The 23,310-nt window shown below is 46.2% G+C and overlaps 1 protein-coding gene across 1 annotated transcript in view; it reads left to right on the top strand.

Moving 5' to 3' along the window:
* The window catches only part of VAT1 (vesicle amine transport 1), a 164,059-nt gene that overhangs the window by 77,791 nt on the left and 62,958 nt on the right, over window positions 1-23,310 (top strand). The window contains exon 2 of the mRNA XM_073608367.1: window positions 18,071-18,278. Within this exon, the coding sequence (XP_073464468.1) occupies window positions 18,071-18,278 (208 nt within the window). The remainder of the gene's footprint in view (window positions 1-18,070; window positions 18,279-23,310) is intronic.

Here is a 23,310-nt window from a genome sequence, read left to right as displayed (position 1 = left end):
TTGACCCGCGACTTCCGGTTCCGGGTCGCGGCGCTGATAGGGAAGCCAGGCACAGGCTGGAGACGAGTCTGGGTTGCGCACAGGCGGCGTGGAACTCGGTAGTAGCAACCACCTGCAAGTCATGTCGGAAGCAGATGCTCAGCCAACGGACACTACCTCCAGCCTTCCTAAGGTAAGAGTGCCCTGGGGAAGAGTACTCTTTATCTAGGATTGTCCCTCCATGTATAGTTCCTGTCATGGGGGGGCAGACACCCTGGGTGGTCAGGGGAGGGAGGCTCAGATCCCCACATATTAAGGAGGGTCTAGTGCACTCCCAGGGTTGTATCCTTGTTTTTTGGAAAAAAAAAGTGACAAAATGTTTTTTTCTTCATGTATTTCAGAAAGCTACAGAGAAGTCTAGGTCTGCACATAGCTCTAAGAGCTGTGCCTCTTTCAGGGACACTTTAGGGGAAACATGGACAAAGGTCTTGTGTAGGGAGTGCATAGACTCCCTTTTTAAGGAGAGGGACTCTGAACAGGAGTCAGGACTTGCAGCCTCGGTTAAGGAGCTTTCGTCCACCTTCTCTTCATTTAAAGCCTTATTTAAAAGATTTCAGCCTCCCTTTAGTCCAGTCCCCCAGGATACAACCTCGCCTCAGGGCTCTGCTCCTGCCCAACCTGCAACTTCAGTTAGGGCAGTGGAAGCTCCAGGGCCCTCCGGAGTGGAACAAAGACAACCAGACAGTTCCTCCTCCGATTCCCAGGATGGTTCAGAGGGAGAGGACCTGGACGGGGAGTCCAGGAAATCCTCCAGATATAAATTATCCCTGGAAGAGGTAGAGGACCTCTTAGGGGCTATTTATACAACCCTCGGTATTCAGGAAGACAGGAAACCCCTGACCCTTCATGACCAAATGTACAAGGGTTTAGGGGAACAAAGGAGGAAAGTTTTTCCAGTACATGAGGTACTGGTTGAAACTATTAAAAAGGAGTGGCAGGATCCCGAAAGGAAACCCTTTTTTTCTAGATCCTTAAAAAGGAGATTTCCATTCTCGGATGATCCTACATTTATCTGGAATAAAAGTCCCAAGTTAGATGCTGCCTTCTCCCAGGTTTCCAGACACACAGACCTGGCTTTTGAGGACATGGGGGCCCTGGTGGATGTCATGGATAAGAGAATAGACTCTCTCCTCAAAAAGACTTGGGATTCAACAATTGGTAATTTAAAACCTGAGTTGGCTGTCACAGTAGTGGCTCGCAATCTGGAGCACTGGCTCTCTAAGATTCAAGAGCATATTGAAGCTGGAACGTCAAAAGAAACCATTCTATCTTCTTTCCCTACGATTCTGTGGGGTATCGACTACATAGCTGATGCCTCGGCAGAATCAGTCTGTATGTCGGCCAGATCAGCGGCTCTGGCCAATTCGGCCAGGAGAGCCCTCTGGCTAAAAACTTGGCCGGGCGATGGCGCCTCTAAGGCCAAGTTGTGCGGCATACCGTTAACGGGAGACCTTCTCTTCGGCCCAGGGTTAGAGACCGTCTTGGACCGCACAGCAGACAGGAAGAAATCCTTCCCAGTTAAGCGGAAAACCCCTACACAGACAAAGAAGGGGTTTCGTCCGCAAAAGCGTAAAGAAATTCCAAAGCCGGAAGGGCAAAAGAAATTTTGGGGTCAGAAGGGCAAGGGCAGGGGCGATTTTTCGCCCTCCTGAACAGCCCCATAAAAACCAATGACTCCCCAACCAGGGTGGGGGGAAGACTGGGGGCCTTCCTCCCACAGTGGGAAGCGATATCCCCCAATCGCTTTATCCTAGGGATTATAAGAAGGGGGTACCATATCGAATTCAGAAATCCTCCTCCACAGAGATTTCTTGTCACGCACCTACCCAGGTGTACGGCAAAAGCCGAGGCTCTGTTGGAAGCATTAAGAGATCTGGTAGATCAAAATGTGGTTCTCAGAGTTCCAAAGGCCGAGGAGGGAGAGGGTTTCTATTCACACATCTTCGTAGTGAAGAAACCCACAGGGAAATTCAGACTGATTCTGAATTTAAAGCCCCTGAACAGGTCAGTGACGTACAGGAGATTCCGTATGGAAACAATTTTCAGTCAGAGCCCTGTTGCCCCGCAACTGCTTTATGGTATCTCTGGACCTAAGGGACGCGTATCTACACGTTCCTATTACAGAAGCCTTGCAGAGGTTTCTGCGGCTAGCGGTAAATGTAGGTGGAACGGTACATCTACAGTTTCAGGCGCTACCTTTCGGGCTATCCTCCTCGCCCCGCATTTTCACCAAGGTCTTGACGGAGGTGATGGCCTTTCTTCGGCTCCAGGGAATATCAGTGATAGCATACCTGGACGACTTGCTCCTGTTTGCACCGTGTCCACTGCAGTTAGTCAGATCTAGAACTAACAAAGAGGGTTCTTACAGGTCTAGGGTGGCTAATGAACTTGGAGAAATCCAGTTTGATTCCCTCTCAGCGCATTATGTACTTGGGCTATCTGTTGGACTCAACGCTACTGAGGGTGTTTCTTCCAGCAGAAAATTCAAAAACTGGACAGGGCAGTGGCGGTTCTTCAGTGCAGCAGTCAGGTCTCCATAAGAGTTTTGATGTCGGCCCTGGGACTATTGACCGCTACCCTCCCAGCAGTGCAATGGGCAGGTCTGCACTTTCGTCCCTTACAGTCCTTTGTCCTAAGGGTGTGGGATCAGTCAGGAAGATCTTGTTCCACCCCAAGTATAGAGATCCCTCTGGTGGTGGAGGAGGGTCTCAAACTTGTCGCAGGGTCGTCTGTGGTTCATCCCAGTTTCTCAGTTGGTAACCACAGACGCAAGCGGCAAAGGTTGGGGGGCGCATCTGGGTTCCCTTTTAGCACAGGGCACCTGGGAGGGCGACGAACTAAGGTCGTCCAATTGGAAGGAGCTGAGGGCAATCGGGCTAGCACTCAGGTTCTTCAGAGGAGCTACAGGGCCACCATGTTCAGGTGCAGTCGGACAACTCGTCCGCCGTGGCCTATGTAAACAAACAGGGCGGCACGAAAAGCGGAGTCCTGTTGGCCTTAGCATCAGACATTCTGAACTGGGCCGAGACTCACACTCTCTCTCAGCAGTCTTCCTGAGAGGAGAGAAGAATGTGATAGCAGATTTTCTCAGCCGAACCAAACTGAGAGGGAGATTGGATCCTCAACCAGGAGGTTTTCAATCTCATTTCAGAGAAATGGGGTCCTCTAAAGTAGATCTGTTCGCGTCAAGAAGCAACGCGAAGGCCCCTTGTTTTTTCTCCCTAAACAGAGGGGAGGGAGCGCGAGGGGTCGACGCATTGATCCAGAGCTGGCATTTCAGAATCTGCTATGCCTTCCCGCCCCCAGCGTTATTACCGGCGGTCCTCAGGACGTTCCAGATGGAAAACACGTCCCTGATTCTAGTAGCACCACATTGGCCAAAGAGGGCTTGGTTCTCAGTACTCAAGCAGCTAGCGGTCAAACCTCCCTTATTCCTGCCACCTCTAGAGGATCTCCTCTCACAGGGCCCAGTCCTCTGTCCACAGGTTCACCATTGGCAGTTAGCGGCCTGGCTACTGAGGAGGGTATGCTAAGAGCTAGGGGGTTTTCTGAGAAATTAATCTCCACCCTCAACAGCAGGAAGAAGGAAACACGCCAGATTTATAAAAAAAAGTCTGGGTACGTTTCAATGAATGGTGTGCAGAAGGCTCCTTTGCGGTACATAGTCCCACAGCTGTGTTGGAATTCCTTCAGTGCGGGGCAGACAGGGGTTTGTCCATAAGTACCCTTAAAGGTCAGGTGTCAGCACTCAGTGCTTATTTAGAAAAGCATCTGGCCACCAACCCTTGGGTGGTCAGATTATTTAAGGCTCTGTCTAGACAAAGACCGGTTCAGGGTTCTTCCTTTCCCAAGTGGGACCTATCGTTAGTTTTACAGGGCCTGACGGGAACCCCCTTTGAACCTTTAGAAGAATGTCCTTCCGGGTTCAGCGTGGTAGTAATATTGCACTACTATTGTCACTTAGTATCATTTAAACCTGACATATAGGTTTACGTAAAATTCTTTCTTCAATTTAATTGGTCAAATAATTCTTTATACACCAATTTGCTTTTTTCTTTCTAACATTTTTCATTTTTGGTAGAGATTATCACATATAAACATGGACATTTTTGACTATAGGGCATCAAAGACAGTTAATACTGATGGGGTCTTTGAAACCTATAAGGATGGGGATAGGGATCTGGGAGGCCTCTTCATGAGACTAAAAAATCTCATGGTCTCGGAAATTCATACACAGTGGGATATAGCGTTTTTGGAAACTTATATTCGTTTAAAGATGGTCCCTAGGAGCTTGAGGTGGGAGGTCTGCCCGCAGAAAGGAGAGACAGAACTTGAGGAATGGTTCCGGTATTTCAATGGTGCCGGTATCTATTTCCTCCAGTTTCTGATAACTCGTAAAAAAGATAAGCTCACGAGATTGGATTTGGAAATCAAGACTCTCAAAGACAATCTCCTTCCCTATAAAGATGGTGAGGAATATAAAGAAAGGACTTGTTCCCTGATCAAAACCCTAGACAAAGGAGAGGGAACAGAAAATCAAAAAACGCAAGAAGTATAATAGGGACTATGATGACTATCAAGCTAGCCTGGTTTTCGAATGGCAGAAAAAAATGGTGGCTGAACAAACGGCCCAATCTGACCCCCGTATGGAGGCTATTACCCAGGGAGAGGAACACCCAGATACAACTCCCATAAAGACACATTTGCCTAAAACGTATCATACCCAGCAAACACCAAAGAAACAACCAAGTAACATCGGGGGTGTTAAAAAAGTGAGTAGGGTTTCCTATCAATCCCCACAAAGGGGGATGGGTATGCCCAGAGGAGGATATCCCAAGAAACCCATAGGGGACAAGGCTCTACTACCACCAAGAAGGAATGGCCATTATGAATATGGCTCTCCACAATATAGGGGCCCCTATCGGGATCAAGGAAGGGAACATCAGTACCCTAGAAGGGAATCCGACAGAATGCCATACTACGATCACGGTCCTATTAGGCATTATGAGTATCATCATAGGGATCGTACTTATTCCGAAAGAGATGATTATGGCTATGACTATAGAATAGATCAGTGTTTCTCAACTCCAGTCCCCAAGGCGCACCAACAGGTCATGTTTTCAGGATTTCCCTCAAATGAAAAGGCTGTGGTATTTACTAAGGCAGTGAAACTGATCAAATCACCTGTGCAAAATAATGGGAAATCCTGAAAACATGACCTGTTGGTGCGCCTTGAGGACTGGAGTTGAGAAACACTGGAATAGATACCCAGAACCGGTTTTTTCCCTTGAGTGATAGAGAAGGCCCTATGGAACAGAGATCTGGCAACTCTGCTAACTATAGTCAGGATCATGAATCTGTGAGACCAGGTCCCTCCAGCGAATATTACAACAATCCGAAAGGGGGAAACCACTCACGGAAAAATTGGGGTCTTCCCAGGCCAAATCAAGGGGTCAAAAGGCCGGTGGAAAACAAAGGGGAACCAGAGGGGGGAGGAGAGCACAGTCAAAAAAAAATCAAAGAAGTAAATAGTGATGGGATCTTTAATCTAAGCTCTCAAACCCTCACTGTTGCTGAGACCTCTTTGTTAAGTAAGGGTTTGAAATTCGCACCCCCTAAGAAGTTAAATAAATTTCAAACCTATATGGACATGCACAGATTTGTTCGCAGGGTAAATATCAAACGACATTTTGCGATCAACCAACTCATACTACAATCGAACAGTATCAAACCCAACACTCAGGGTTGTCGAATGCTTCAACATTCAACTCCCCCGGAACTCTAGCTCCTTCATTGAGGGTATTTAGGGATGTTCTCATACGTGATTTGGAACTTATAAAAAAACCCCAACCCCCGTATGGACAAGACTCTTGAGGATGGGCTGGATTCGCTATGTAATAAAAAAACAGTGATCCGCCCAGCAGATAAGGGTGGGGGCATTGTCATTTTAGACAGAGACGCATACCTCTTGGAAATGCAGAATATCCTTGGATCAGGACACTTATGTCCGATTACCAGGTAACCCCACTCGGGATTACAAGAAGGCATTAATACCTATAGTTGACAAAGGCTTTAGGATGGGTATTTTAAATGAGAAGGAAACTTTTTCTCATTCCAAAAGCCCCGCGAATTCCCATTTTGTATTGCTTACCCAAGATTCATAAAAGTTTGACTTGCCCCCCGGGACGTCCCATTGTTAGTGGGATTGATTCCATCACGTCCCGGGTGGGCAAGTACATCATTTTCTTCAACCATTGGTGCATAAAATGCCCTCGTATGTGAAAGATACTCGACATATAATCAATTTACTATCTGAACAGAGGCCTAATGATCAGACTCTATTGGTGACTGCGGATGTCACATCCCTGTACACCATTATCGCTCACCACTTGGGAGTGACCGCGGTGGAATACTATCTGAAGAAATTCTCTACCCTGCATGAACAGGCTTACATTATTGAATTACTTGAATACGCAGCTGGCCATAATTATTTTTGGTTTAGTTTTCAGTTTTACAGACAACAACGGGGCGTAGCTATGGGGGCTAAATACGCCCCTAGTCTTGCCAACCTATTTATGGCCAAATGGGAGGAGGACGTCATCTATACAGACTGGAACCCTCACCTCAAGTTTTGGGCCAGGTATATAGATGTCCTCCTATGGGATGGGTCCATCTCTCAGCTCGATGATTTCTTCTCCATAATTAATAACAGGGGGATAAGGTTTGTCCATGAAAGCAGCTATAAGAGGATCAATTTTCTTGATCTCACTATATTTAAGGAAGGAGATATGTTTAGAACAATTTCTTTTTTTAAAAAAACGGATCGGAATTCCTTCATTCCTATTGGGAGTTGCCACCATGACCCATGGCTTAAATCTATTCCGAAAAGCCAGTTCACTAGAATGAGGCGTAATTGCACCGACATTAGAGACTACAGGGTACAGGCGGATATCATATCCAAAAGATTGGAAGAAAAAGGATACAATAAAGAACTCCTAATTAAAACTAAACAACAAGTGGAATCCATAGATAGAGCTTCTTTATTAAATGACGCCCCCAGAAGTAACTCGGGGGGACCATCATTACCGTTTATTACGAGCTTTTCCACACATTACCAGATCACAAGGATCTTGCGAAAACACTGGCACCTCTTAGAGAATGATAGGGTTATTAAAACAATTTTACCCGATAAACCACAAATTGTATTTAGGGGGGTCCCCTCGTTACGGGACAAAATTGCCCCTAATGTAGTGGACCCGCCCACTCAAAAGATTTCTTTCTTCCAGAATTTCTGGCTACCATCAGTGTCGAAGGTGCCAGATATGCTCGCTTAATAGGAGTAAACAGAGGAAAACTGAGTCTTTTACATCCTTCAGTACATCCAGGGTCCATAAAATTGAACCTTTTGTTACGTGTAGCACTAAAGGGGTGGTATATTTATTGCAATGCCCTTTGCGGGCTGCAATATATAGGTCGAACTAAACGCCCCATGCAGGTCCGGTTAGGAGAACATATCACAAACATCAAGAACGGCTATCAATACCATTCGGTATCAAAACACTATGTGTTACACCATAATAGGAATCCTGCTAACACTTTATTTTTGGGAATAGACAGGTATAGCGCTCACTGGAGGGGTGGATCCCTGGTCAGGGAACTGTCCAGATTGGAAATGACCTGGATCCATCGTGTCCGGTGTTACACCCCCCATGGCTTGAATGTTGATACCGATGTGAACGCTTTCATTGATAATGGTTAGACAGTTTATTCTATGGCCTTTATTTGAGATCATGGTGTCCGGAGGTGGTTGGACAATATAAGGGCGATATTTCCCCCCTCCCCATATATTCATCCCTGGAGGGTCATCTAGCTTCAATCTTTTTTAAGTTTTTAAGTTTGGGGTCTTTCTGGTGTGCTAGACAACTGACACACTGATCGGCCATTCTCAAATATTCCTAAGGGTGTGTTTGTCCACTAGGAAATAAGATGCATGGACTGTATTCCATCTAAAATCTCAGCCCACTTAGCATTTACAAGGGTTAACAATACGTTTGTCAAGAGACATTGTCTGCGAATAAATTTTTGACCATCCTAGTAATGTATTAGTACATGCTTTGGCTAGCATGAGATAACTAATACTTCTTTGTGTGGCATTTATAATTGAAGACGTGGAGCTTTTTCTTTTTCTAAAGGGTACTCTCTTTACAAAAAAAAAAAAAAAAAAATTTTTTAACTATACTCCATAATCCTTATGTGGAACAGACAGCTACACATTGTCTAATATTCGCAGGGATGGTGTGACCCCCGTGTTTGCATTATCCTACACCTTAAATTAATAGGTTACTCGATGTGAAGATTTTCGCAGGGATGGTGTGAACCCCATGTTTGCATTATTCTACACTTTAAATTAATAGGTTACTCGATGTGAAGATTTTTTTCTTAATGGTTAAATCACCAGCTCTCTTTTTTTACAATACAGAATATTAGCTCACTTGGCTGATGTTTTTCTCTTGTCCCATAATCAATTACATTCTAATCAGCATTACACGGGTCCCGATTGCCCCAACTAAAAATGGCGGCGGTGGCCTCGGACGCCCTGATCTCAGAGGGGGGCGTTCCCTTGTTTGTGTTTGTTTCCTATGTAGGTGGTGTCAGCACGCCGCTCGTACCCCAGGAAGACGACAGCTCTGTCGAAACGGCGTAGGGAGGAGCGGCGTGCTGACGTCACCACCATACCACGCTGAACCCGGAAGGAACGGGCAGCAGCTGAAGCCGGCCGGCACTTAACGATTTTTAAGCGATCTTTTACTGCACACACTGTAAGTGTTATTCTTTTATTTAATTAAAGAGTTTTATACTGTATTACGCTATGGAGTATTCTCTTTTCTTGCTTACCTGTGGATTGGGAGCGGAAACATCTTCACTAGGTTGATTCCCTGGAGCGGTGGCCTGTGACATATACCGCAACAGAGACCCAGTGGCTGGGGGATACAGCCACTTGCGTGTAGGATCTCTGTGACAGGAGATCTTTGGATCTGGTAAGGGGCCCATTTACTTGAGGTGGAGGAACTCCCAGCAACATCACGCTCCTTAGGGAGACAGTGTTTTTTGCATGCCTATATCACTGGAAGAAAGGGTGTCTCTCTCCTATCTATAAAGTTTTTGTATCCATAAGGACTTTATTTTCTGATTATATGGACTCACTCTAATTGCTTTTGATCATTGAACCCTTTTTTTTCACCATCTTATCAATGTGATCTAAATTTTGCTGATATTGAATTTTTTAAATTAATAATTTTTTTCTGTCTATGCTTGATTGTCACTCAGTTGGTTTTATCAATATGACCATTTATTCACTGGTAGCGCAGCCTAATATTTGCATGGTTATTAAGGTGGGGGTTGTCTCACATTTGAGGTTGCAGCTGTTTTTTTGAGTTTTTTTAGGTTCATTCTGGTTTTTTGTTTTTTCACCAAACATCTGTAAGTAAATTTAACTTAAGGGATAGCGCAGTATTTTTCTTTTCGGGTTTACAGTTATTAGCTCAATTATGAGGGCAATCTCATGAAGACATTTGAGGACTTGAGACAGGAATGTAATATATCAAGGCGTTTTTATAAATACCTAGATTAGACACGCCATTCAAACAGTTTAGGTCACAAACCATTAAATGGACTCAGATCCCCACACTTCTAAAAATCCAGCCGCAACTAAAGGATTAATTTCTGAGTTGTATGCTAGATTGGGGGATAGAATAAGTGGAGTAGGACCATCCAGGAGTAAAACTGTGGGAGAGACGTGGGGGCAATGACTTCGGAACAACGGATTTATAGAATGAGACTTGGTCTCGAACTCTCCCTCGCAGAAAGTATCCCATTTGTTCCTAATTCAGTCTTATACCCCCAAAAGTTTAAATTTGGAAGGAGACAAAATGATGGGTGCCCCAGATGTAAGGTGTCGAGACATGATCCATTAGGTGTGGAAGTGTCCGAAGCTATTTAGATACTGGGTGGCTAGTAGCTAGGATAAATAACTTTTGGGACCACACTATAACCAGAGGTCAAAACTTGCCTATTAGGAAGCCTGGAAGAAGGTAGAGTTCCGACCGGCGCCATTGAATTGGTGTTGAGATGCCGGTTTCAGACAAGAAAATTAATAGCACAGAAATGGCAGGCACAGACTCCCCTGACAGTGAAGAGCTGGGTTGAGACCATTCAATGGTTTGGAGCGAGAGGGCGAAATGTATTTGGCAGGGTAATCATAGTATGAAAGAATGTGGAGGCCTTGGCTAGATGAGATGGGGTGCCCCTATAAGGGGATGGTGAGAGATTCTGTCGTTCCTCATCACCCCTAGTTCTTGCTTTTCGACCTTGGATGACTTTTTTTTTTTTTTTTTTTATTATTTATACTTCTGAACAGGGAGATGGTTTCCTCCTTACCCTTTGGCCATGTCAGAAATATATGCATAACTAATAGAGTGGTGTGTGGGAGTAGGCTGGGAGGGGAAGAAAGTAAGTCTTGTTCTTTGTACTGAGATGTTATATAATTTTTTTGACGCTGTATGTTCTTTTTGATATTTGAAGAAAAAGTGTCGCAGGCTCCCGCCACGGTCTGACCGTGGTTCCCGCGGACTCTGTCCGCTGGATTCCCACGATCGTGGTACTTTGGTGCAATTGAAATCTGGGGGTGCACAGCACCCCCTAGATCTGGCCATGCACAATTTACTTACTGGGCTCCTGCGTTCTCTGCTGCCAGTGCTATTGCAAATGTAGCAGCCCCAGCATCCTTCCAGACATGCATTTGCCTGGCCTTTTTAATGTAGGCTGCCACACTTGCACGGCATCCCTGGCGTTCCTCCAGACATTCCCAGACCACATGCCAAACTCTGGGACTGCATGCAGCCCATGGGTTGGACACCCCTGGTCTAGAGACCAGAGTCTGGAGCAGCTCAAATGGGTCGGCTGACAGGAGGCTGTAGCCCACTGTTGGCTCAGCTTGGGTCACGGAGCCAAAGTATGTGCAATCCTGTGACCCACAGGAGATATATGGCCAAACAAATGCTCTGGCCATACTTGAGGAAATGAGTTTAAAGTGATACTAAAGGAAATGTAAAAAGTACATGCCTGCTCTGTGCAATGGTTTTTCAGCCCTGATCCTCCTCTTGGGTCACCTGCCAACTCTCTGGGTTCCTCACCCTGCTGGGTGCCGACATGGCAAGACACTTGCTATGGGAGCATGTGTTCACACCTGAGCCCCACTGTGTCCATTGACAGACTGAAGCTCATCTCCACCACCTTCTCCCTTGCTGGCTGTGATTGACAGCAGCAAGAGCCAATAGCTCCAAAGGCTGCCTCCAATGGGGGAGGGCCAGGAGAGCAGTTTCTCTGGTGCACATTGCTGGATTGAGATTGTGCTCAGGTAAGTATGGGGGGAGAGGGTGCTGCACAAAACCTTCAGCCTTCAAAAGTAATTTTAACACATTCACTTTTTAGTCTCAGATTAAAGCAAACATGTCCATTTAGGTTCTGTTTGGATATAACCTAGAGCTGCATTATTCTTGCCAAAATGAGAATCAATTTTTTTGCTTAGAATAAAACACGATTCTCATGACGTAAAATCTTTTACATACAAAAAATGGGTTAACTTTACTTTTTGTCATTTTTCCAAAATTGCATTTGAAAGACCGCTGTGCAAGTAGTGACATAAAATATTGCAACAACTACCATTTTATTCTCTAGGGTGTCTACTAAAAAAAAATGTTTGGGGGTTCTAAGTAATTTTCTAGCAAAATAAATTCTAACTTAAAACCAACAAATGTCAGAAAAAGGTTTAGAGCCGGTTCACACTGAGGCAGCATGACTTGCAGCACGACTGCCTCAGGCGACCTGCACACGACAGCAGCGGCGACTTGCCAAACTACTTCTATATAGAAGTCAATGCAAGTCGCCCCCAAAGTAGTACAGGAACCTTTTTCTAAGTCGGATCGACTTGAGTCGCTCCTATTAGAACAGTTCCATTGTACAGAACGGAATGCGACTTTTCAGGTGGCTAAGTCGCCTGACAAGTCGTCCCAGTGTGAACCGGCTCTTGGTGTTTAAGTGGTTAAACTTATTTCACTTGCACAGTCTATTCTATTGATTTGTTACAATGTTTATACTTAAGTTCAACTGATAAAGAATGTTATGATTCTTGGCAGACTGCCCAGTTTTTCTTTTTTTTTTTTTTTTTTTTTTTTTTTTGACGGCTATGGCTTCAGAAGAGCAGAGAATTCTTTGCATAGCAAGAATTGCGAAACACTTTAATCGTCAAGTCGTTAATCGCAATTTTCTCCTCGTAGCGATCTTGACTAATCGTGCAGCTCTAATATAACCATTCCAGAGTTTAATGGGCTCTGACATTTTAAGACATTTTGACTATTGTGTTTACATCTGACAGGCATGGGCTTATCTGTAGCTGAGAGAAAATGAGGAAATGATCTGTCGGACAGCTAAGGATATTAATATATATCACCAATTTGACATTTTTTAATATATGGAATGTGTGGTTTCCACTTGGAGTATAAAATGAGAATTTGATTGTGGTGCCCGGACAAATCTATCGCAAGCCACCTGTATATAGAGGTTTCAGTATATGCGCCTAAAGTTCAGCTTTTTTTTTTTTTTTTTTTTTTTTTTTTTTTTTTTTTTTTTGCCATTTGACTAGCTGAAACGATCACTGCAAAGTCCAGTTGTGTGAAGACTTGGCGAGCATGCCAAATCCACTTAACCACTGTCCAGTCATTGGTTTTAATGTGATATCAGTTCTCTGCACTCTTGGTGTGTGCAGAGACAACCCCCCCCTTATGTGTGAATGAGCCCTAATAGTGCAGCTGGTTCTCTGATCACCACACCAGCCGGTGTTGCTAGAATCCCTTTTATTTATTGGCTAAATTTCTACCAGTTGCCTTGACCAATCCTTTGCCCATATGTTGACATGTCTGTCTGCGCCTGAACTGACCCATCGGTGTATCCAACTATATTCCTGCGAGACACCAGTCATTCACTGCAGACAACTGCACTCATGGAACCACAGGAACTTTTTTTCTTTAAGCTTCCTGGACCATGAACGTGGCTTGCCTGGGGGCAGTCACATATGAGTAAGCTAGCTTGGCTCATAGGAACTAGGACTTCTGCAGGTGATGCTTGCACTAAGCTATATTTCCTGATCTCTTAGAGACGATTACAGTAAATTGATTTTGATAAAGCTGATAGACATTGATCTGTGTGATGCACAAGACTGTCTCACATGTGTTATCGCCATACTTGGGAGTAGCAGAATGTTTTTTTAATGCAAAATTGTTTATCCACTTCAATACTGGGTACTTTGACCCCTTTCCTGCCCAGGCCTATTTCACTGTCACACTTTGAATTACAATTGCGTGGGTAAAAGGCAACAATACTTGCTAGGTTTGGTCAATAAGGGATTTGGGGGGGGGGGGAGATGTGTGATGTAATGTACTATGGGTTTGGGGTGGGTGAGGAGGGGATTTAGTAACAATGCATGAAGGTTGTATTTATAAAATGGAAATAAAAAATTTTGATTATAAAAAAAAAAAAAAAAATTGCGTGGTCATGCAACACTGTAGCCCATTTTTTTACAGCTTACTTTTGGTGGTATTTGATCAACTACTTTTTGCTAAACAAATGAAGACCAAACATTTTGAATTCCCCCCCCCCCCTTCACTGATAGCTGAGGCACACATATGGAGCACTGATGGGGGGGGGGGGGGGGGAGAGGGAGGCTGGACAGCACTGAGGGACTGGCAGGCATTGCTGATGGGGCTATACTGATGCACAAATTAGCAGTGCAGACCCCTCTGGGTGCCCTAGCAGCACAAGTAGAGGAATGCCGATAACTGGTATATCCTATTTACGCTGGCACTCATCTATGACTGGACTCTGCTCTTTACAGTGATCGGAGATGTGTTGTATCTGGGTGACTCGCTGCGCTGAGCGCCCCGGGGACGTGCACATTGGCTGGTTCGGAAGGATGTCATATGGCATCTAGCCAGGACAATGGAGCACCCACCCAACCGTCATTCTGCCATAGGCAGGGAGGGAAGGTGTAAAATTTTCCAGAAACTTGTGGCAATAAAATGAAGTCTTCAAAAGACTTGCCATACCTTGGTGTTTGAGATCCAAAATGTGGTCATTGATTGGGTGTTTTCACTATCCTGGTGGTTTAGGGCCTCAAATGTGATGGGTTGCTAGGAAATGAGATGTTTAGTATATGCCCCTAGAACGCTTAAGGGTGCTCCTTGGGTGATCTCTGTGGCTAGGCTGTGAAAGGTCTTGCACATGGTATCCCCATACTCGGGAGGCATAGCAGAATGTATTTTGAGGTGTAATTGGGTATGCTTGTCTTGTTATAAATACTGCATTGACAAATTTGTCAAATTACAACTTCAAAAAACTCAGCATGCCTCTTACTAAATACCTTGTCTACTTTCCAAAAAGGGGGTCATTTTGGGCAGTATTTGTACTGTCCTGGCATTATGGGGCCTCAAGTAATGGGTAGTCTGTACTGATCAATTTTCAAATGTATATCCTAGTTAGACCATAACTTTCACCAAAAAAAGCGGTGATTAAATATCACCAAAAGAGCTCTGTCTCAAAAAATGGGGAAAACCATTTCATTTGGTTACTGTTGCATGACTAATTGTCATTCGAAGTGACAGCACTGAAAACTTGCCTGAGCAGGAAGTGGATGAAAGTCTGGTTTTGAAGTGGTTAAATCATGCTATATACTTTAAAACACTTAAGGTGTGATGGACCAGGACATGCACCAAATTTAGACACTAGAGGTCGACCGATATGGGTTTTTCTCTGGCCGATGCCGATATTTAGAAATCTCGGTGGCCGATGGCCGATATGTGATGCCGATTTTTTTTTTTTTTTTTTTTTTTTTTTTTTCCTTCATCTCATAAAATTTAACAGTTAGACCCCTTTCACACTGGGGCGTTTTTCAGGCGCTTTTGGGCTAAAAATAGCGCCTGTAAAGTGCCTGTAAAATGTCTTCCCTGCAGTCTCAGTGTGATATCCCGAGTGCTGTCACAGAGGCGATGCGCTGGCAGGATATTAAAAAAAAGTCCTGCAAGCAGCATCTTTGGAGCGGTGTATACCACCACTCCTGCCCATTGAAATGAATGCGCACCGCTGCCAAAGCGCCTGCAAAGCGTTTCGGCAGCGGCGCTTCAGGGGCGCATTTAACCCTTGGCTGCTAGCTGGGTTATAAGCTCCCTGCTAGCAGCCGAATAGTGCCGCTAAAATGACGGTAAAGCGCCGCTAAAACTAGCAGCGTTTTACCGTCGATGCATGCCCGCTGCAGTGTGAAAGCAACCTAAAGTGACACAAACTTTTTTACATTTAGGCCCCTTTCACACGAGGCGGGCTCCGTTTCTACGGAGCCCGCCTCTGTCCGCCGGCTCAGCGGGAGATCTGTCCGTTGATCTCCGCTGAGCCGGCGGATGACAGGTCCCTCTCTGCTCACTGAGCGGGGAGGGGCTTGTCAGGCGCCGCTGCCGCCTATGGAGGGATCGGACGAAAACGGACAGCGTGTCCGTTTTCATCAGATCTCACCCGATCCGCCAGCGACGGATCTGGACGTAGAGCCATACGTCTGCTTTTAGCGGATCGGACGGGGTTGGATGTCAGCGGACATGTCTCCGCTGACATCCGACGCTCCATAGGCTAACATGGATCGCCCGTTCAGGTCCGCCGTCAAAACTGACAGGCGGACCTGAACGGTCCGATCGTGTGAAAGGGGCCTTAAACATTTATTAAACAAAACAAACCTCCAATCAGTTCACTTGTATGTAGAATTTAGATAAAAAAAAATATTAAAAAAAACTATCTTAAAAATAAATACACAAAAACAGGTAATCAAAACTTTTGGACAAAAAAATGGGTTAACTTTACTGCTTAGGTTTTTTTGTAAATTTATTAGTGTATTTTTTTTTTTTTTTTTTTTTTTAAATTGCGTTTGATAGACTGCTGCGCAAATACCATGTGACATAAAATATTGCAACAACCGCTATTTTATTCCCTAGGGTCTCTGCTAAAAAAAATGTTTGGGGGTTCTAAGTGATTTTCCAGCAGAAAATACAGGATTTTTACTTGTAAGCAACGAGTGTCAGAAAAGATTTAGTCTTTAAATGGTTAAACTGAGAGCTTCTACACAGAGTTCAGCTCATTCAGAAGTGTAAACATTGTATCAATTCAGGTTCTTTTTATCAGATTTGGCAGGCTGCCCAGAGAGGGGGAGAAGTCGCTTCAGAGAAGACTACAGGCAACTTGTATTGACTTCAGAAGTCATTTGCAAGTCCGCTGAGTTATATCGGCCTTTTTTATCAGCACAATCGGCCGATGCCGATTAAGAAAAAAACGTCAAATGCCGGCCGATATATCGGTCAACCTCTATTAGACACTATGTAAATGGTAGCTGCTTGTCCTTGCTCGTTATCTGCTTTATAAATCTTGCTTTCTATCCATCTTTTCATGGAGTCCACTGCCTTTAAAGTGTTTGCCACCCCAGTATTTCATATTCCTGATGTCTGTGGTACTATACTTTTGTCAAATTATCCTGCTCTTTGCATTGTTTGTGTGAAATACCTTGTGATCCTGCTAGTCACCCCCTGCTTTCCTATTTCAAACAGACCATGCTGGCATTGTACTCTTGCCTAGCGTGATCAGTTTTTCATCTGTGCTGGGAGCGCAGTTCTCCAATGGCCAAGACTTCTGGTGTGGAGAAATAGTGTTGCTTTCCCTGCCTCTTGCTTACATGCATGCCACCCTGCAGTCTCCACCCCCACTTTTTTTAATCCACTTATGCAGCTGGGAACTGGTTGTGATCACTTTAAAGTATTTTTTTTGTTTATAAAATTTTAAACGGGGTGGTTTAAACAGGCAAGGGTTCACTTATACTTTAAAGAGGGAGTCCCGCGAAAAAGTCAGCAGCTACAAATACTGCAGCTGCTGACTTTTAAAATAAGGACACTCACCTGTCCCAGGGTCCAGCGATGTCGGCACCAGAGACCGAATCGTCCCTCGGTCCTTGGGTGCTGCCGTCGCCATTCTCTAAGGGAATCAGGAAGTGAAGCGCTGCAGCTTCACTTCCCCGTTCCCTACTGCGCATGCGCGAATCGCGCTGCGCTTCCTAACTGGTCCCCGCTCTCTCTGGGACCTGTGTGTCTATGCCGGAAGTGGGTATCTGCACCCCCCCTCCCCCCTTAAAAGTGCCAAATGTGACACCGGAGGGGGGGGAGGGTTCCGAAAAGCGGAGGTTCAATTTTTGTGTGAACCTCCGCTTTAATAACTTGCTGCCCAGGCCAACTAATTTCTCATGTAAAATTGGCATTTATTTCTTTTTGGAAAAACCCCCAAACATTTTCTGAAAGAGGCCCTGGAGAATAAAATGGTGGCAATTTTTGTCACCCCAAAATTTGCACAGCCATTTATCAATTTTATCAAAAGCCATTTATCAAATGCATTTTTAGTGCTCACAAAATATAATCAATTGGTAAAATATAATATGCACTGAGTAAATGGCTATAAAACATGTCAAGATTTAATTTTGCACACCCTTGAAATGGTGACGCACTAAGGTGTCTAAAAAAAAAAAAAAAAAATCTCTATAGGAAATGCTGTAAAAACCTTTGCAGGTTACCAATTTAGAGCTAAACATTAGTTATTGCTCTTCACCTCGTGTGTGACATCACTATTTTACATGTGAGGAATGGGACACTTGCCATTTTGGTGTGTTGTTGTTGTTGTTGTGTTTTTTTTTTTTTTTTTTTTTTTTTTTTTTTTTTTCCTTCCTCCTCTGCACTGCCTAAAATGTTTGTGGGACTGCCAATTCTCATAACTCCTATATGCCACATTTTGTAACCTGCATCCAAAATGGGACATCGGTGTAAAGATGTGTCTAGAATGAGTGTTTTCAAAATGTCTTAATACTTTTTCAAATCTTCATATTTCCTCATGTTTGTCTTTTCAGGTTGGAGACAACGTTATGGTCCTCAACAGGTTTGGTTTATGGCAAGAATTGGTTACTGTTCAGACTAGCCACACATTCCTTATGCCAGTGGGAATGAGCTTTGAGGAGGCCGCAGCCTTGCTGGTGAACTATATAACTGCCTACATGATTCTCTTTGACTTTGGCAATCTGAGACCAAAACAAAGTGTCCTCATCCACATGGCAGCAGGTAAGAATTTTCATTAAAGTATTTTAGAAATGATCTGTATTGCATACTTGCATTGGTCCAGCCTGGCAAAATAAGTAGGAATGTCTCCTACTTAATGAGCTACTGGGGAGACTGAATCACCATAGTTAAGAGCTTACTACGGTGATGGCCACAATCTTCCAGGTCATGTTGGGTTCTGTGCTACCTGCTTTCCCTTTGCACACAGAGGGTCACTCGCTCAGCATCACTGCTATTCATAGAATGTCTTGTATTTTTTAATGCAAGGTGTTCACAGATTTTACAAGATGGAGAGGAATGGTGGTGTCCCAATGTTTCTGCCTCATTGTTTGGAGAACACCTTGTATCCATTGAAAAGAGGTGTTCTGTGAATAAAGTTGTGCTGAGTTGGCGAACCCTTGTGTTCTGTGTATGTGAAGCCATTCACACAGAACCAAGGCTTAGAAGATCAGATGGCAGCTATTCCTGTAGTGGTGCTGACTAAATGATTTTCTCCTTTCGTCTTCCAGGACGGCCTCTGAGACATAGGGCTCTTCCCTCCGGGATAGGAAACGCGTATACCCAATTTGTTTAAAAGGTGGTCCTCCAGGCCTCCCTCTTCAGTTTTTGTTTCCTGCCGGACGGGAAGGAGCATGTTGGGGTCCTAAGGGGGAGTTCCTTATCTCAGGGGCTGTCCTGGGAGAGCACCTGGCGTGGACTGTCCTCTGCCTGTAGCACCCCTCTGTCCTGTCAGGGAAGAGTAGGGTCGCTGTATACCACTGCTGCCTTGTTCTCAGGGGAGAGCAGGACCCTGGTGTTGCTGCAGGCCCCGCTAGGTACCTGTGTTTTTTTCGATGGTCGGGCGACACTCGGCTGGCCAAGCTGGTACCTTCTCTGGTGGTCCTGGGTACAGTGTGGGGGCGGGGCTTCTGCATTCCATTAGAAGGAAGTGATGAGAGCGTACTTCCGGCGGAACCACGTCAGGGGGTGCCGCGAGACACGGTCCAGTCTCTTGGGTGCAGCTGTGTTTGTTCAGGCGTTCGGAGTGGCGGAAAGGCTCAGGAAGACTGAGTGAGCACCAAGGACCATGGAGGGTACAGGTGGACTCCAGTTCAGCAGGCTCTGGCACCTCAGGTTAAGCGTGGTGAGGGTAGACCTACACTTACACTGGGGGGGGGGTCAGGATCCTTTAGACCTAAAAGAGCCCTCCTGGGTGGGGAGCCACAGGTGATGGGCTGGGCACATCCTAGTCTTAACCTAAACAGTGGTGGTGTGGGTCAGGGCTGTATTCTAATTGGGGATTGTTTGTCTTTTTAATTTCAGGTCAAACAAGATAGGACCCAGATACAGCTGCCTAGGAAGAAATGTACAAAGTTAGGCACCAATTGGGAAAAGCCACTTGCCCCGAGTCTCAGCAGTTTAGTCACGGATGATTCAGTGGCAGAGTGTCACAAAATCCTGACATCTGTTAGATGACAGTGCATCCACATTCCATTCCAAGGGTATGATGGATCAAATGCAGGGTCCCTCTTTATCCTTACCCAGGGCGGCGAGTATGCCTTCCTTATCCGAGCCTAGTCAGGAGGATGAGGGGGATAGGGAGAGGGTACCGAGATCACTAGCCTCCTCTCGTGGGTTCAGCATCCTCCTCTGAAGGGGAGGATTCCTCCAGGGGGTCCAGATACAAATTGTCTCTGGACGATGTGGGAGATCTAAAGGCAATCTGACACATTGGAAATTTGTGAGGAGCAGGTCCAGCTTTCTAAGCACGACCTTATTTACCAGGAAGCAGCTGGAAAAGAGGCCGTACTTTCAGGCAGCCTCAAGCGGAGGTTCGCTTTTGAAGCAGATGCTGCTCATCCCTGGAATAAATTCTCAAACTTGATGCACTGTTAGCCAAAGTCTCTAAAAAGACAAATTTGGCTTTTGGCGACCTGGGGTCTCTTAGAGATCTCATGGGCAAGAGGGGGACGTTGTCATGTACCTGGTAGGAGTCTGAAATGACGAGGTCAGCCTCTCTTGTATCTCCAATCCAAGCCCCACTGGAGATGGAACAGATGGTGGCAAGGATCAGGGAGGAACATGAGTGCCTGTGAATGCTGCGTGCAGAACTTGCCGGAAGTGTTGCAGACTGGGAAGTGCAGGCAGGGTTTCTGGTGAAGAGCTGAACCAGCAAAGCTGAGAGGATGTACAGCCAGCACAGGTACTCGGAAACAGCGTGGAGCCAGGCAGGAGCGAGGTCATCAGGTAAGCCGGGTTCAGTAACGGGCGGGCAGTGAGGTACCAAGGTATAAACAGGAGCAAGGTCAAACAGGAAGCCAGGATCAGGAACCGGTAATCAGAGTCCAGAAACAGGGTCAGGAAGGCCAGGGTTTCAGCAACAGGAAGTCAAGTCAAACAGGGTTTCAGAATCTCAGGACACAGCTGAAGATCAAGCAGCACCTGTGAGAAATCAGAGCAACCCTTAAATAGGCTGTCAGGTGCCAATTGTGGCCAGATGTGTGTTCCTGCGCAAAGAAATCTGACGATGCCCGTGAATGCGCACGTGTGCGTGCCAGGTGCATCCTGACAGTTCTCTTACAGACGTGCTGCTTAAAGCAGGAGTCCACCTACATCAACCTAAAAAAAAAAAATTAAAAGCCAGCAGCTACAAATACTGCAGCTGCTGACTTTTAATACATGGCCACTTACCTGTCCCAGGGTCCAGCGATGTCGGCAGGCGACGCCGAGAACCCGCTCGGTTCTCGGCAGCTGCCGCCGCCATCCTAGGTGAGGGAATCAGGAAGTGAAGCGTTGCGGCTTCACTTCCCGGTTCCCTACTGCGCATGCGCGAGTCGCGCTGCGCATCGTAACTGGTCCCCGCTATCTCCTGGGAGCTGTGTGTTTCCCAGGAGACAGCGCGGAGGGACAGGAAGAGGCATAGACTCCCATGGGAGTCTAAGACAGGTATCTGCACCCCCTCCCCCCTGAAAGGTGCCAAATGTGACACCGGAGGGGGGGAGGGTTCCGAAAAGCGGAAGTTCCATTCTTGTGTGGAACTCTGCTTTAAGGGGGCCTGGGATGCCTTGTCAATTGGGCTGAAACCAGCCCTTGCAGCTACTTGCGTGGCCAGAAATCTGAAATGTTGGCTAATGCAATTAGTCCCACATTTCAGCTGGCACCTCTAGGCAACAGCTTTTGAAGTTTCTGGGCAGTCGGTTTTTTTGGCAGATGCCTCTGCAGAATCGGTAGGGTCAGTCGCATTAGTAAATACAGCTAGAAGGGCTGTTATGGCTAAAAGCCAGGACAGGCAACGCTGCCTCAAAGCTTAAGCTTTGTGGGTTACCTTTTTCAGGTGACCACTTGTTTGAGCCCTGGCCTCTAGGAGGCGCTGGAACACTCAGGATAGGAAAAGCATTTCCCACAATGGACCACTTCAACCTCAAGTCCGTTCATACTAGACGACATAGAGAACGGTTACAGATTGGAGTTCGATTCGGTTCTCCCCTCAAGCTTTCAGATTACCCAGAGACTGAGAAAAAGCAAAAGCTCTGGGACTACTATTGGGGGATTTAGTGGCTCAGAGTACTTATTCAGGTGCCCCAGAGGGAGTGTGGCCAGGGAGTATATTCCCATGTCTGTAAAGAAACCATCGGGAAAGTTCAGGTTGATCCTGAATCTCCGCCCCTGAGCAAGTTTGAGATACAAATGATTCAGGATGGAGTCAATCTTTACAATAACCAATTTCCTGCTTCCAGGTTGCCACATGGCCACAGTAGATCTCAGGGATGCTAACTTGCACATCCCGATACATCAGGCCTTTCAAAAGTTCCTCAGGTTGGCAGTCGGGGGTAAACTTGGAGGTTGTGCACTTCCAGTTCCGGGCACTGCCTTTCAGGCTGTCTGCTTCGCCAAGAATCTTTACGAAGGTTCTGGCAGAGGCTCTAGCCCTGTTAAGGGTCCAGGCTATAACGGTGATGCCCTATTTATTGCCCACTCTTCCCAGCAGCTAGAGATTTGCAGGAGGCGCAGTTTTTCCTTTCGCTCGGGTGCAGGAGGTCCTGTATTTGGGGTACAAGATCTCGTCAGTGGAGATAAGGGTGTTTCTCCCCAGGGAAAAGATCCAGAAAGTGGATCAGGCAGTAGCTCAGCTTCAATCCAATCAGGTAGCCCAGATCAGAGAGGTCATGAGGGTACTGGGTCTGACACCCTGTTTCCCAGCAGTGGCTTGGGCAAGGCTTCATCAGTGCTCTCTGCAGAGTTTCATGCTATGTTGCTGGGACGGCATGAAGCAGAGCCTAGATCAAGCATTGCCCCTATCATTCAGAGTCAAGAGGTCGTTGTGGTTGCGGGCTCATCACAATCTGGACAAGGGTCTGTCCTGGACCTGACCTGCAGCCATAGTGGTAACAACCGACGCCAGTGTGTTGGGGTGCCCACCTGGAGGGAATCTTGGCTCAGGGGGCCTGGTCGCCAGTAGAAGCATGTTGATCATCAAATCAAAGGGAGCTTCTTGTGCTTTTGAGAGCTATAGAGGCTTTCCAGTCCCGGATAGGGGGACAGCACCTACAGGTTTGGACAGACAATGTGGCGGCTGTTGCTTACGCAGGGCCGGTGCTACCACTAGGCGGACTAGGCAACCGCCTAGGGCGCCTGGCCGCTGGTTTTTCTACTCCCGCACCGTCCAAAGAGGTTGCAAGTATCCACCAGGCAGCCGCTCTGACATGTGTGCAGCAACCTCCCCGCCCCCCCCCCCCCCCCCAGCAGGGAGCTCTCCGCTCTGATGTGTGTCCAGCAACCCCCCCTCTCCGCTCTGAGATCATGACGCATCAGCTACACACTTCCCTGAGTCCCGCCCCTCCCAGTGTGCTCTGTCCAATCACTTCCAGCATGTCTACCCAGAGCAGCTTCACACTTCTCTCTCTCTCTCTCCTCCTCTCTCTCTCTCTCTCTCTCTCTCCTCTCTCCTCTCTCTCTCTCTCTCTCTCTCTCTCTCTCTCTCTCTCTCTCTCTCCTCTCTCTCTCTCTCTCTCTCTCTCTCTCTCTGACCCCCCCTCTCTCTCTCTGACCCCCCCTC

This window comes from Aquarana catesbeiana, linkage group LG12 (assembly GCF_042186555.1).
Source record: "Aquarana catesbeiana isolate 2022-GZ linkage group LG12, ASM4218655v1, whole genome shotgun sequence".
Classification (NCBI taxonomy): domain Eukaryota; kingdom Metazoa; phylum Chordata; class Amphibia; order Anura; family Ranidae; genus Aquarana; species Aquarana catesbeiana.
Note: the sequence above shows the minus strand (reverse complement) of the source record. Positions and strands in the feature narration are given on the sequence as shown.